Source organism: Rattus norvegicus, chromosome 1 (genome assembly GCF_021556685.1).
Source record: "Rattus norvegicus strain SHRSP/BbbUtx chromosome 1, alternate assembly SHRSP_T2T, whole genome shotgun sequence".
NCBI classification, from domain to species: domain Eukaryota; kingdom Metazoa; phylum Chordata; class Mammalia; order Rodentia; family Muridae; genus Rattus; species Rattus norvegicus.
The window spans coordinates 233,592,131-233,607,583 of record NC_141534.1 but is presented as its reverse complement, the minus strand read 5'-3'; the positions used below and the strand labels follow the sequence as shown (position 1 = coordinate 233,607,583).

The 15,453-nt window shown below is 37.4% G+C and overlaps 1 protein-coding gene across 3 annotated transcripts in view; it reads left to right on the top strand.

Moving 5' to 3' along the window:
* Positions 1–15,453, top strand: part of Smc5 (structural maintenance of chromosomes 5) — a 64,634-nt gene that overhangs the window by 31,666 nt on the left and 17,515 nt on the right. For all 3 annotated transcript variants that reach the window (NM_001106357.2, NM_001438179.1, NM_001438178.1), the window contains 6 exon segments: positions 1,122–1,216; positions 2,880–3,012; positions 5,310–5,483; positions 5,567–5,736; positions 8,165–8,288; positions 8,729–8,851. In NM_001106357.2, the coding sequence (NP_001099827.1) occupies positions 1,122–1,216; positions 2,880–3,012; positions 5,310–5,483; positions 5,567–5,736; positions 8,165–8,288; positions 8,729–8,851 (819 nt within the window).

Genomic DNA, 15,453 nt, shown 5'->3' with positions numbered 1-15,453 from the left:
GCTGAGAGAACTCTGCTCTGTTGGTGTTTTCTTCTCTCCATCCACATTAATCTGTAATAGCGTCTCTTCCTTAACATGTAGCTTACTGGTTGGCTAGGCTGGCTAGCTGGTAAATTCTATGGATTCTGTGTCTCTGCCTACCCAGTGCTTTGGTTATAGATAGATACACGCTGCTCTACCCAGCTTTATGTGAATATTAGGGTTATGAACTCATGACAGGCACTTTATATACTGAATCATCTCTCTAGACTCTCCCATTCAGTGCCCCACCCCCAACCCCAAGGCTTCTATTGCGTTCTCATGGTTCACTGGAATTTTTCCATGCATTTATAGTTGAGTGATCAACCAAAGGTTGAAACAGGTTAAGTATTCTAAACCTTCTCACTCGACAGCATCCTGTTGAGAATTATTCTTTTATTTATATAGCCATTCTAGTCACTCCAAGTGCCATTCTCTGATTTTTTCTTCAAGCCACAGACTATATCTTTCTACCTAAATTTTCATTCCTGTATCTTTCCTGCTAGTTAAGGGGATGTTGTCCTCAGGTCATAAGTCACATTAACTCAGATCTTACTTAGTTCCATCCCTCAAATTTGTTGTACAGTTACTTTAAAAATGATTGTTTAAAACTTGGCTTAGAGTATATAATCATTATTTGCAGATAGGTAAACCCCATACAAGATAATATACTATTAATGAAAGTATAGCTCTGCCATCTGCATATTTTTTCTAGGCAATCCTATTTCATCTGAAAATTCAGTGCATATTTCTGAAAGATAAGGATTTTGGTTAGGTGTAGAGGCACATGCCTATATTCCCAGCCCTTGACAGGCTGAAGCAGAAGATTGTAGGTTTGAGGCCAACCTGGGGTACATAGTGAATTCCCGTCCACAGACTAAGTCAGACTGTCTCTCAAGTAGCAAAACCAAAAGCAGAGAAACCCATAAGGTAGAAAATCTCATGTTGACTTTAGGGTGAGTAATGTTAAAAGAGAGAAATAAAAAATAATTCATTGTTTAAATTTCTGATCACCCTAGCAATTCCAGTGGCAATATGGTTATTTTAAAAATTATTTCAGTTAAACACATAGTAATTCATGTTGTCTTCTCTTCTGTGCTCAGGTTCGTGACAATAAGAAGTTGAGAGTAAATGCTGTTATTGCTCCCAAGATTTCATATGCAGACAAAGCACCTTCACGATCTCTGAATGAGTTAAAGTAAGCTGAAAGTATTATTGGAACCAATTGGAATACTGAATAATCTTAAGTAACTTTTAATTCTCTCTCAAATAATATGTTTGTTATAAGCTGTATTGTCTGTCTTTGGAGTTCTGCTGAAGTCTAACACTGGAAAATGTTGAAGCTTAGGAATGTGTCAGGTAGCATGTTCATGTTTCATAAAGAAGATCTTTCAAATTGTGGAACAGTATTGGATTAGTTAGAGGGATCTTTTACTAAAGGTAAAAGGGATAAGTTAGCCTTAGAAATAGGAAGTAGTGACTTGTTTTCTACAGCCAAAATAATTTCTGTGAATGACTAAATGTAAAGAAATGCAGTTTTATACAATTATGTGTAAATATTTGGTCGTTGGATTTAATTAGGTATTCAAATATAAAAAATAGGAACAACAAAAGATAGTTTGTAAAAAAAAAAGTTTGCACTTATAAAAAAAAGGCTTAGGCTTAACAGCAAGGAAGAAAATAGTACCATTGGTTTTTTTGTTTGTTTGTTTGTTTGTTTTTAATGTAAAAAGCCCTTTTCTTCTATCATTGCTAAAGTGTGTCTTAAGTCACCTTTCTTCTTTGTTTCTTTGTTCATTTTTGGAGGGGGTGTTGTTTTGAGACAGGTCCCTACTATATAGCTCTATCTGTCCTAGAACTCAATATGTAGACCACACTGGCCTTGAACTTACAGAGATCCACCTGCCTCTGCCTCCCCAGTGCTGAGATTAAAGGTGTGTGTCACCACGGCCAGCTCAGTTATTTGTCTATTGCTGTGAAGAGACACCATGACAAAGGCAACTTATAAAAGAAAGGGTTTAATTAGAGGCTTGCTTTCACTTCAGAGGATTAGTGGAGTCCGAGGCTGTCATGGTGGGGAACATGGCACCTGTTAGGGAGGTGCAGCACTGGAGCAGTAGCTCAGAGCTTGTATCTGATCCACTGGCCCAGGGTAGAGAGAAACTGAGCCTGGTATGGGCTTTTAAAACCTGAAAACCTACCGCCAAGGATACCTCCTCCATTAAGGCTGTTCCTCCTAATCCTTCCTGAACAGTTCAGCCAACTGGGGACCAAGTAGTCAAACATAGCCCCTGGAAACTGCTCTTATTCAAATCCCCATACTATGTATTTTACTTACTGCTTGTCTTTTTCTTTCTTTCTTTCTTTCTTTCTTTCTTTCTTTCTTTCTTTCTTTCTTTCTTTCTTTGTGTGTGTGTGTGTGTGTGTGTGTGTGTGTGTGTGTGTGTGTGTGTGTGTGTGTGTATGTGTGTGTGTTGGTGTTGGGGAAAGGAAAAAAATCTCCTACTGTCCTGGAATTTACCAAGTGGGGCAGACTGTGTTGCTTAAGATCTCAGTGATCGGGGCTGGGGATTTAGCTCAGTGGTAGAGCGCTTACCTAGGAAGCGCAAGGCCCTGGGTTCGGTCCCCAGCTCTGAAAAAAAAAAAAAAAAAAAAAAGAACCAAAGATCTCAGTGATCTACTGTCCAACTCCCCATTAGGATTATAAACCAGTGCCACCTTGCCTGCAGTTTCGTGTGGGTTATAGGGTTTGAGCTCCAGTCCACTGCACCTACATGCTTTTGTTGTACTTACCAGGTAAGCATTTCATCTGCTGAACCATCTCTTTAAAAGAAAAACCAAATCAGCACTTTTCTTTTCAGACAGTATGGCTTTTTTTCATACCTTCGAGAGTTATTTGATGCACCCGATCCTGTGATGAGTTACCTTTGCTGCCAATATCATATTCATGAAGTTCCTGTGGGAACTGAAAGGACCCGAGAAAGAATTGAACGGGTAAGAATGTAAAGGTGTAGAAACTCTCTGTATGTTAAGTTGTGATATGTCGTAAAACTGTGACTATTAAATAATATTTTATAACAAAAGTGAGAAAGTTACCTAGAACAAGTTAATAAATACTTTTATTTTAGAGGAATTGAATAAAGCTAAAATCTGTAATGCCTGGCTGTTCTTAGGTGATTCTACTTCACTTGATAAAGTCTTGCATCCTAGATAGTCGTTCAAGTATAGAATACTATACTGGGATATAGGTCTATTCTGGTAAGTTTTTTACCTTCTTAAAGCCTTTGTGGAAGACTATCTCCATACACAAATGACCACTTTTCATCTTTTTTCTTTTAATTTAATTTTATTTTTAAGCAGATACATCCAGTAGTTTTTTTGCAAGCAGGGACAGACCAAATCTCTCTTAGAACCAGCCAGCTCTTTTAGGGTAGTGGGTGTGGGGGGGTTTTGGAGGGGGTTTGGGGGTAGTGTGTGTTTGTGTATGTGGATGTGTGAGTGTAAGTATGTGTGTTGTGAGTGTGTCGATGTGGGTGTGGATGTGTGTGTGCTCATGGGTATGGGTGAAGGTTTGGTTGTTTTGTCCTATGAGACAGAGCACCATGTTCCCAGGCTTCCTTGAACTTACTGTGTAGCTGAGCCTGGACTTGAATTTCTTTCTCTTCTTACTCAGCCTCTCTGATGCTAAGGTTACACTTGTTGCACTTGTGCAACAACACACCCAGCTTGGGCTAGTTGTTTGTTTTCCATACTAAGTTTACATTTTGATACTGTGTGTGAGCTAAGAATTAATTACAGACTTCCCCGTAGTTCATGATAGTGATCTCATTTTCTAATAACCACCATACAGATGTTCTGATGTCAGCATTTACGACTGTAAATTTACTTCACTAATAGACACAATGACATTTCTAACCAACTTATTTTGCAAAAAATAGTTACTCGTAAGCAGTTGCTTGTGCTTTTGGCTAAAAGTGATGTCATGCCAGGCAGTGGTTTATACACTTGTAATCCCAGCATTCTGGAGGCAGAGGCAGATGGATCTCTGAGTTCAAGGACAGCCTGGTCTACAGAGGGAGTTCTAGGACAGTCAGTGATGCACAGAGAAACCCTGTCTTGAAAGAAAAATTATGTATTAATATTGAGTGAATGAATGAGAAATTATATCGTTAGGAGATCAACATGCAGTATGTGAAAGTATACTTTTCAGCTGGGCATAATGGTACACGCCTTTAATCCCCCACACTCGGGAGACAAAAGCAGGCACATCTCTAAGTTCAAGACTAGCCTGGTCTACAGAGTGAATTCCAGGCCAACCAGGACTACACCATGCCTGGCAACATTTCAGGTCTTTAACAGAAGTTATTGGCTATTCTTTGGATTGTTTCCCCTTTTTTGAGGGAGGATACTTTTTGAGATATCTTAGCTCAGGCTATCCCCAGATGTACCATGCAGCCAAGAATGACCTTGAACTCCTAGTCCTCTTCTCCATGCCAACTGCTGAGATTCTAAGAGGGTGGCACTGCAGCTTCCTCCCATTCATGTTTGAAACTCTTTTGGTTCTGTTGTCTGTTGGCTCCCTTATCTTGAAAGGTCCTTTGCTAGGAATGCCTTCCCTTACTATTCTGTGTCAGTTCAATTCCCAGTTAAAACTTGTTTCATGAGAATTCTTTTTATTTCAAATTAACTCAAGATTTAGGATGCCAGCTTATACACTATTTATTTATTATGCTTAAAGGGTCTTACCTCTTTATTTAGGCTAGGAATTTCTCTAGTAAAAGAAGTATTAATAGTGTTGATTATGAAACTTCAGAGACTGGGGGATGGGGTGGGAATCACAACAGCCTATTGATAGTAGACAATCTGATCTAATGATGTTTAGAAGTGTTTAGAATGTTTTCATTTGTAAAACTCTTATATAAGTGAAGAAAAATGATTGAAGAGCCAAGGTCAAATTAAAAACTCTGAACTCCATGAAAAGTATTTTCATCTGGTATTGTAAACATGGAAAAAGTAAGTCTGAAGTTATGTACCTTTGAACAGTGCAGTGAAGGGGAGGAAAGCATGAACGGTTTAGCTGAGATAGAATAGTTCAGCACTGGTCACTTGTCCTTCCAAAACGTTTATACAAGGTACATGGACCACATTTTAAGAGATGTTGGATAGGTTGTATTAAGTGGGATATATTGTTCTTCTAGAATTCTCCTGGTTTTTGTTCTTAATTCTTTAGTCATTTAAAGCATAAATTATGTTTTTATTAAATGTTTATGAATTCCTGCTTTACATTACAGGTAATACAAGAAACTCGATTAAAACAGATTTATACAGCAGAAGAAAAGTATGTGTTAAAAACTTCTTTCTATTCCAATAAAGTTATCTCTAGTAATACATCTCTGAAAGTAGCCCAGTTCCTCACTGTCACTGTGGACCTAGAGCAAAGGAGACACTTGGAAGAACAGCTAAAGGTTGGTTCCCTTGACTTAGTTATGACAATGTCAAGACTTTGGAACTTTAAACAGTTTTGTTAACAATTTTTAATATTCCAAAGGAAATTAATAGAAAGCTGGAAGCAGTGGACTCAGGATTGGTAGCCTTGCGGGATACAAACAGGCATCTCGAGCTCAAAGACAATGAGCTAAGGCTGAAGAAGAAGGAGCTTCTTGAAAGAAAAACCAAGAAAAGACAACTGGAACAGAAAATTAGCTCCAAGCTGGCAAGGTACCTTGTAACTCTAGATGGGAGTTCAAAACCACGTGGCATGAGTGAGTGTCTACGAGTTCAGTTGTGGGACGTCAGCAGCAGTTTATAGTAATTTCTAAAGTTTTAGTATCAATGTTCAAACTGCAGTTGTGGTACAGTTCGTCCAGGTTTATAATACCAGGAGTGAAATGTCTCCTACTGAGCGGGCCTTAAGTCCAATCAGACAATTACTGATCTCCTCTAATATGAAAGTGCTACAGTTCCACTGTCGAGGCTATGTTGTTGAGCTGGTAAATATGACAGCATAGACTGCCAAGGGTATTCTTGTTCCTCTTTTAAAGAAGGAGTGAAGCATTCGCATTTTGATCATCCGTCTTGAGTTTCATTTGTTCTAGGCATCTAGGGTAATTCAAGCATTTGGGCTAATAGCCACTTATCAATGAGTGCATACCATGTGTGTTTTTCTGTGATTGGGTTACCTCACTCAGGATGATATTTTCCAGTTCCATCCATTTGCCTGTGAATTTCATAAAGTCATTGTTTTTGGTAGCTGAGTAATATTCCATTGTGTAGATGTACCACATTTTCTGTATCCATTCCTCTGTTGAAGGGCATCTGGGTTCTTTCCAGCTTCTGGCTATTAATAAATAAGGCTGCTATGAACACAGTGGAACATGTGTCTTTGTTATATATTGGGGCATCTTTTGGGTATATGCCCAAGAGAGGTATAGCTGGGTCCTCAGGTGGTTCAATGTCCAATTTTCTGAGGAACCTCCAAACTGATTTCCAGAATGGTTGTACCAGTCTGCAATCCCACCAACAATGGAGGAGTGTTCCTCTTTCTCCACATCCTCACCTGAGTTTTTGATCTTAGCCATTCTCACTGGTGTGAGGTGAAATCTCAGGGTTGTTTTGATTTGCATTTCCCTTATGACTAAAGATGTTGAACATTTCTTTAGGTGTTTCTCAGCTATTCGGCATTCCTCAGCTGTGAATTCTTTGTTTAGCTCTGGATCCCATTTGTCGATTCTTGATCTTAGAGCATAAGCCATTGGTGTTTCGTTCAGGACATTTTCTCCAGTGCCCATGTGTTCGAGATGCTTCCCCAGTTTTTCTTCTACTAGTTTGAGTGTATCTGGTTTGATGTGGGGGTCCTTGATCCACTTGGACTTAAGCTTTGTACAGGGTGATAAGCATGGATCGATCTGCATTCTTCTACATGCTGACCTCCAGTTGAACCAGCACCATTTGCTGAAAATGCTATTTCATTTTTTTCATTGGATGGTTTTGGCTCCTTTGTCAAAAATCAAGTGACCATAGGTGTGTGGGTTCATTTCTGGGTCTTCAATTCTATTCCACTGGTCTATCTGTCTGTCTCTGTACCAATACCATGCAGTTTTTATCACTATTGCTCTGTAATACTGCTTGAGTTCAGGGATAGTGATTCCCCCAGAAGTCCTTTTATTGTTGAGGATAGTTTTAGCTATCCTGGGTTTTTTGTTATTCCAGATGAATTTACAAATTGTTCTGTCTAACTCTCTGAAGAAGTGGATTGGTATTTTAATGGGGACTGCATTGAATCTGTTAATCGCTTTTGGTAAAATGGGCATTTTTACTATATTAATCCTGCCAATGCATGAGCATGAGAGATCTTTCCATCTTTTGAGATCTTCTTCAATTTCTTTCTTCAGAGGCTTGAAGTTCTTATCATACAGATCTTTTACTTGCTTGGTTAAAGTCACACTGAGGTATTTTATATTATTTCGGACTATTATGAAGGGTGTCGTTTCCCTAATTCTTTCTCGGCTTGTTTCTCTTTTGTGTAGAGGAAGGCTACTGATTTATTTGAGTTAATTTTATACCCAGCCACTATGCTGAAGTTGTTTATCAGCTTTAGTAGTTCTCTGGTGGAACTTTTGGGATCACTTAAATATACTATCATATCATCTGCAAATAGTGATATTTTGACTTCTTCTTTTCCAATCTGTATCCCCTTGATCTCCTTTTGTTGTCTGATTGCTCTGGCTAGAACTTCAAGAACTATATTGAATAAGTAGGGAAGAGAGTGGGCAGCCTTGTCTAGTCCCTGATTTTAGTGGGATTGCTTCAAGTTTCTCTAGATGGAGGACGTTTTCTAATCTACAGTGTACAGATGAAACTAAAGCTCCAAGGTATAACTTGCCAGTTCTGCTTTTTGAAGAGTAACAGTGGGGAAATCAAACTTCCTTTGTGACTCCATAGTCTGCATCAGCAACATTACTGACACTAGACTTTGCTGGTCGTATAGGTCTACAATGTGTTTGGATCCTGACTGATTGTATTAGGAGGTGCTTAATCTAGGAACTAGTATTTATACTTCTGATTACCATCATTACTTAAGGCTTTGGACTTGGCCCTTGGTTTATTAGCTCTGATCTCTCCATCATTGCATGTGTCTGTCATACAGTATAAGGCTGATGGAACAGGATACTTGCAATCTGGAAGAGGAAGAACGAAAAGCAAGTACCAAAATAAAAGAAATAAATGTTCAAAAAGCAAAACTTGTTACTGAATTAACGGGCCTTGTAAAGGTAAGATATTTTTCTTAATTTTTGACTTTAAAAAAAAAAACACTTGCTAAATACTAAAATTTAGTAATATTTGGAGGACTTTATGAGAAATAATCACTTTAAAGTGTTTTTCTGCTTTGGTGATAATAAGCAAGAGATTTTCTAATCAGTTTTAGCCTGTTTAGGTTTTAATGCTTACAGAGAATTTTAAAAGTTAACTCACTGGGCTAAATTATTTTCTTTCAAATGACCTAAATATTTAGGAAGTGACTTTTTTAAATAGTTTTAAAAAATAGTTTTATATTAACTGTTTGATGGAGATGTCAATCACAGGAAGATGTTAATTTTTCATGATTCATAATTTTGTTTTGAAGAAGAGAACTGTGGCATTTTTCATGGTTGTAAAACTTAGGCAAATTAGACAACATAAAAACAAAATCTTATGGCTTGTTTATTTCTAGATATGCACTTCTTTGCATATTCAAAAAGTTGATTTGATTCTTCAAAATACTACAGTGATCTCTGAGAAGAACAAGTTAGAAGCAGATTACATGGCGTCCTCCTCACAGCTGCGTGTCACAGAAGTAAGAGATTTTTCTCTTTTGTTTTAGGTCCAACCTCAAACCAGTTTAAAGTATACATCGCCTACTGTTATTTTCAGTATCCAGCTGTTGTATATTATGTATTTTCAAATTTAGAGGCCATCAAGGTAGCTCATTGAAGAAAGCACGTGCCACAAAATGGCAATGACCAAAATTTAATCTCTCAAACCTGGAAAAAGGCAGAAAGAGAAAGCTGACTGCATACAATTAGTGTGTCCACCTATGCTCTTGGGCACAATTATAATCTTTTTTTTTTTTTTTTTTTTTTTTTTTGGAGCTGAGGACCGAACCCAGGGCCTTGCGCTTGCTAGGCAAGAGCTCTACCACTGAGCTAAATCCCCAGCCCCAATAATAATCATTATTAATAAAATAAAACTTAAATTATTTGTTAATGAGGAAGCAATACTTGAAGGATATAAGTGTAGGTAGATGAATAATCACTACAGTTCAGCCATAACTTTAGCATTTCGCAGTAAAAGATAAAATTGTGCAGAGGAAAGAAGTATTAAATAATATACAAACTTAATTCTAAAGATAAGTATCAAGGTGATGGTGACAGTTATTTTTTATTTTTGTTTTTGTTGTTAGTATATTAATCTCTAAATTACTTTCTCAAGAATAGAAGAACACTTGGTATTCTAAACATCCATTATATTAGGCCTGCGCAGTAATAAAACTAAACTTTGAGAAATCCCTATTGGTGTCTTAGAGTTCTGTTCTGATGTTAACCATATACAGTTAGTACCAAATTGAACAATTTGTAAGGAATATCCTAATGGACTGCTCTTTTCTTAGTACACTGGCTTTTTAAGTTCAAGGATCCTAGGCCATATGTACTTTCGACCATCTTCTACAAAGCCCTGCTTTCCCATGACCCCTTCATGGTTAGTGAGTTACTAAAAAACCACAGACTTCTGAACAACACTGACTTTTCATAGAGACGCAGAACGATGTCTGAGAGACTCCTGAACTGTCTCTGTGCTCTCTCATGAGAAATCGCAGTGTGTCACTCTCCTGAGAATTCTTTGTGTTTACCAGGCAGGAAGCTCCACCAGGCTGCAGGGGTTCTACTGAGTTTCTATTACATGAGCGTGATCACATCATTGGTCGTGTGTTGCACTCAGTATCCAGACCTCCTGTCTTAAGTTTAGGAAGTTGTGGTGCTATTATGTGATTCAAAACTTTCTACTTATAAGATTGGTTTTTCTGGTATTGCCCATGACTTCTTTACCCATTGCATTCTAACTCCTTCCCCCCCTTAAAATAAACTCAGGTGTGATCCAAGGAATTCTTGAATAAAAATAATCTCTTGGTATTGGTTTTCAAAGCTAATCATATTCTTCATTTCCATGTGAGAACTCTAGAATATAATTTGGCAACATCAGTCAGTAGGAACTTCAGAACAAACTGCCAGCAGAGTTTCTTCTCTAAAGAGAGGAGGCCCTGGTAATGGTGGAAAGCTCAGCAGTCCAACAAGAAAAGAGCTGAAATGGAGAGAGACTGTTCAAGAAATCCTACAACCTGTGGACTAGACCACAGTCTAATGCTTGCATTGTCTGGACTTAAGAATCAAATTCCTTTGAAAAATAAAATATACTGGAGTAAGAACTACATTCCATATATACTAACTGTGTGGTTGTAAGTCTAATATATAGCTAAATTCTCTGAAAAGGAGTGAAAGTTACAAATAAAATGGCGTGTATTTGCTAGTTGTCTTTTAGATACTATCAGTATTATGAGTTGATACTCTCAGACATGGAAGTGAGGATTGTTTTGCTATTATTTATTGTGAGGAGCCAATAGATAACTCTTCTCCCAAGAAGCTAGAGGGAAGTCTAAATATCATGTAAAGTACTTGTAGAAATAGAGTGATACACAAAGAAGAGGTGTTAAGAGCAGACACAGTATAACTTGAGTGGATGTTTTGTTTACAAATATAGGTGCTAAAATTACTGCTGCAAAACACAGAATTAAGGCCAGGCAGATTTGTGACTATAATCCCAGCACTTAAGAGGCTGAGGCTGGAGGATCATTTGAGCTTAAGAGTTTGAGACTAGCATAGGCAGCATGGACCCCCATCTCAAATAAATAGCGAAATATCAATAAGATTATTACTGTTAAATGTCTATAATTTCTCTACTAAAATTTTTAATGTAAATTTTAACATCTTTGAGTTTGAAGCATAGCTTTACAGAAAAAAGTTATTCCAAAAAAAGATCGATTCTAAACAATTCTTAAGAATTTCAAAGAGAATCTTTACATGTTTTCAGTAATTAAACTGTTAATATCTGTGATTTTCTTTTTGTAAAAGTGAAGAAATAAATTATGCCATTACAGTTTTAGCCTAAAAGAAAATAGCTTCAGGGCTGGAGAGATGACTCAGCCGTTAAAGGCTAGGCTTACAACCAAAAATATAAGGAAACAGCTTCAGTATAAATAAAGATGTGAATTAATAAAACCCCTAAAGAGTTTGAGTTGGAAATGACCAGAATAACTTCACAATATGTTTTCTCTAAACGGGGCTGGGAGGACAAGCCCAGTATGGTGGTACATGGCTTTAATGCCCACACTCAGGAGCTGGGTCACAGGGTAAATTTGAGAACACCTGTAGTGCTACAAAGTGACTCTTGTTTCAGTAGGAAAAGAGGAAGTCACACCCAAAGCAAACCACACATCTCTTCATTTCATCTGCATGGCCTCTAACTACTGTTTTGTACTAAAATAGCTCATTGGAAAATAGTTGATTCCAAATCTAGAAAAAGAAATGTATGTGTAAATAATGTAGGTAAACCTTCATGATTTTGTCATGCATGAAACCAAAATACAATCCCAGATGACTCTGAACCTAAATGTAGACTAAATGCATTGGCGTAGATGTTGGGGAAGTATGTCAAAGATATTAGAATGTCTAAGTCAGCAAATTTAAAGTGATTCTGTAAAAACCACATTAGCAATAGTGGGGGTTGCAGAGAAAAAAGTATTTTGTGTATATATGTGAGTGCCTGGATGTATGTATGTGCCCTGTGTGTGCCAGGTAGCCTCAGAGGGCATGAGATCCTATATTTCCAGTCCATCTTCTGAACCTTGGGTATAAGGGTTGTGTTGTAGATGTCCTGATTGGGTCTGTCACCTGGAGTTACAGGTACCTGTGAGCCTTTGTGTGGGTACTGGGAACAGCCCGGTCACCCTTAAGGAGTAGCAAGTGCTCTTAACCAAAGAGACATTTCTAATCTAAGCGTTTAGATCTGGGATCCCCAATTAAAGGAGAATGTACAGCATTCTTCTTCCACAAGAGGTCCTTTCAGGAAACGTTTTTTCTTGTTTAATATTAGTCAGGCTATTTCTGTACAACTTTTAAGACAATTCAACTTTCCAGAGAAAGAATTTCAGAGAAAAGGTAATAATTGTTTAAGATATATACTTAACGTAATTTTTTTCTGAACTACTAATCAAAGATGTTTTATAAATTTTGCCATCCTTTTTCTCTATACTCAGTTAACTATTTAAGACCAGGAATCCAAATAAAGCCTTTTGATTAATCTTTTATAAAAATATATTCCGTGTGTGTGTGTGTGTGTGTGTGTGTGTGTGTGTGTATTCCTTTTTTTTCTCTGTGTTCCACTAACAAAAATCAGCAAGAATCGTTGCAAGGGCTCCTTTCTTATTTAGCCACCATGGAACTGTCTTTGACTATTTCCTCTCTCCCCATATCTTTGGTTATTTTGAATAAAATTTTTAAGAATTTTATGCATGAATGCACTGTATTTCCATAGTTTCTACTTCCTTTCCAACTTCTTTAGTATTTCCCAATTCCCTTCCAACTTCATCACCTCATTTTTTATAATTGTATGTTACATACATAAACATATATACATACACACACACACGTGTTTTGTGTGTGTGGCCTGTGTATACATACATGCTGAGTACATTTGGTGATGTTCATACATACATACATTTAGGACTGACCACTTGAGATTGGACAGCCTATACGAGGTCTCACCCTTCAGTAGCCGTTGCTTGACTGCTTGCCTTCATCTGGGTGTGGAGCCTTGTGCATTTTTCCCACCCTCTTTGACATGTCCACTGATATGCTCCTTATATACGTTTTGTAGAGTCATATTTTTGAGATTTTTATGGCTATAGCATTCTTCCTCACATTTCAGTACCTCAGAGTAAACATCCCAGTCCTCTGGTTCTAAAGATATTTCCACTCCATCTTCTGAAGTTGAGGTATAAGTGTTGTGTTATAGATGTGCTGATGGGTCTGTGCGTTCCTGATTCACTTACTCTACATTTTAACAAATCATAGATCTCTGTAGAAGCCTCCAGCTTCTGCAAAAAGAATCGTTTTTGATGAAGGGTAACAGCTACTCTAGAGTACAGTGAGAAGTTACTTTAGTTTAGAAGACTGACAGTAGTAATTTCTCCTCTGGGGAACATCCCCAGCTCTGGGTAGTTGTCTAGGCTTACAGTATCAGCCATGAGTTCACTCATACTGAGCAGGCCTTAAGTTCAGTCAGATGGCTGTTGTTATCCCAATGATATAAAATGTCATCATCACACCACTGGGGATATCTTGCCCAGCTGATCACTGTGTGCTTCACACATTTAGCAACTGGATAGAACTTTTGAATACTTTTCTCCCTGGGCAGCAGGCATAGCTCCTTCCCATAGTATGAGAGCTAATCTTCAAAGAGGATACTTTTAAGAATTCTTCCAAGCCCTGTGTCCGAAGTGTATGGTATCTTCATAGTGTCTAACCTTAAGTTCTGGGAGAAAGACAGTGACAACTATCCGTGTTGTTTTGAGGATCTGGCCTGACACTGGATATTTATATGTTAGATAGTCTTTTAAGGAACATTATCACTCAGTGTGACGTAATTCTACATAATTTATACATACAGCTTATATTTTGTATTAAGTTTTTAAAATAATGTTTCTGTCTGTTTGGGTTATTATTTATTATTATTACTATTATTATTATTATTATTTTGTAAGACAGGCAGTAGTGGCAATCAGAAGGCAGAGACATGTAGATCTCCGAGTTTGAGGCCAGGGTGGTCTACAGAGCAAGTTCTAAGACAGCTAGGACTACACAGAGGGAAAAAAAAAAAAAACTTTGTGTATATCTTTGAATGCCTATATGTATGTATGTGTACTTTGTGTGCCTGTGAACCTTGTTTTGGGAACTGGGAACAGCCCAGATTACTCTACAAGAATAGCAAATGCTCTTAACCAAAGAGACATTTCCAATATAAGCGTTTAGATCTGGGATCCCCAAATAAAGCAGAATGTGCAGGCAGCACTTGCCTTTCCCAGTCTGATTCACCTCCCTTAGTGTAGTACACTAGTATAGTCTATCCATTTACCTACAGGTTTTGTTCTTCTTTATGACTGAATAGAACGTGTTATCCATCCATACACTGATGATATTCTAGACTGCTTCCAATCCTTAGCTATTGCGAGTAAAGCAGTCATGAACATAGTTGAGCAAGTGTCTCTCTTATAGGATAGCAAGTCCTTTGGACATACGCCCAGGAGTAGCATGGCTAGGTCATGTGTAGATCTGTTTTTAGCTTTTTAGGTACAGCTTCTCTACAACGAACTTCATAATGGCTACACCAGTTTGCAAAATGGTGAGTGAGAGTTCCCATTTCTCCATATTCTTAACAGCATTTGTTGTCCGTTATTTTCTTGATCTTAGCCTTCTAACTGGGCTAAAATGGAATCTCAAATAGTTTTAATTTTCATTTATCTGAATGCTAAGGATGTTGAATGCCTTTTAAATTTTTTGTTTTGAGAAATCTCTGTTCAGATTCATACCTAGTTTTTCGTTGACTTGTTTTCTTTATTTTATTTCTCTCAGGCTAGTAATTAGAAAAAGGCTTACTTTTACTTTAGTTCAATATAATACAGAACCTTTTTTTTTTTCTGTTATCTTCATTGTTTGTTGTCAAACTAAATGACCCAACGACCTTGTTAATAACAGTTTTCCAAGTCCTTTAGAAATGTTAATCACATAGATTTGAGGTATGACTAGGGCATTAACGTCTTACTTATATGTATTTTGGGTGTTTGTTTTCATTGTATTTTTTAGGGAAATTAGTTTGTAGTTTTCTACAGAGTGAAATAAACATGGTTTTGTTATTAGAAACCTCCTCATATAGCATTGAGCAAGTTTCTCGGCGCCTCTCAATCACATCTGAAAGGTAACCCATTTCCTAAGCTAGTCTGATGTGTGTACTAGTGACTGTGATAATGCTTGGTCTAGAAGTGCATTAGATAGGGTAGATACCCTTATCCTCATACATGAAACTTCAAAGACTGGCCTTTGTCCACCTTAGTAAGGCTAAATTCTTATATCCTTATAGATGCCTCTCCTCCAGTCATATTATGTTACTAACTAGCCAAGTGTATCTTTGAGGCTTCTGTGTCTATATATTCATAATCATCTATCTTTAAATTTTTTCCATAACTGGTTCTTAGTAATTTTTCCCCATTAAAGCTGTGCAGTTAGCACAGCTTCCATGATCACTCTGACTTCCATCCTGTATTCTATTTCTTACTTACACATGCTCCAC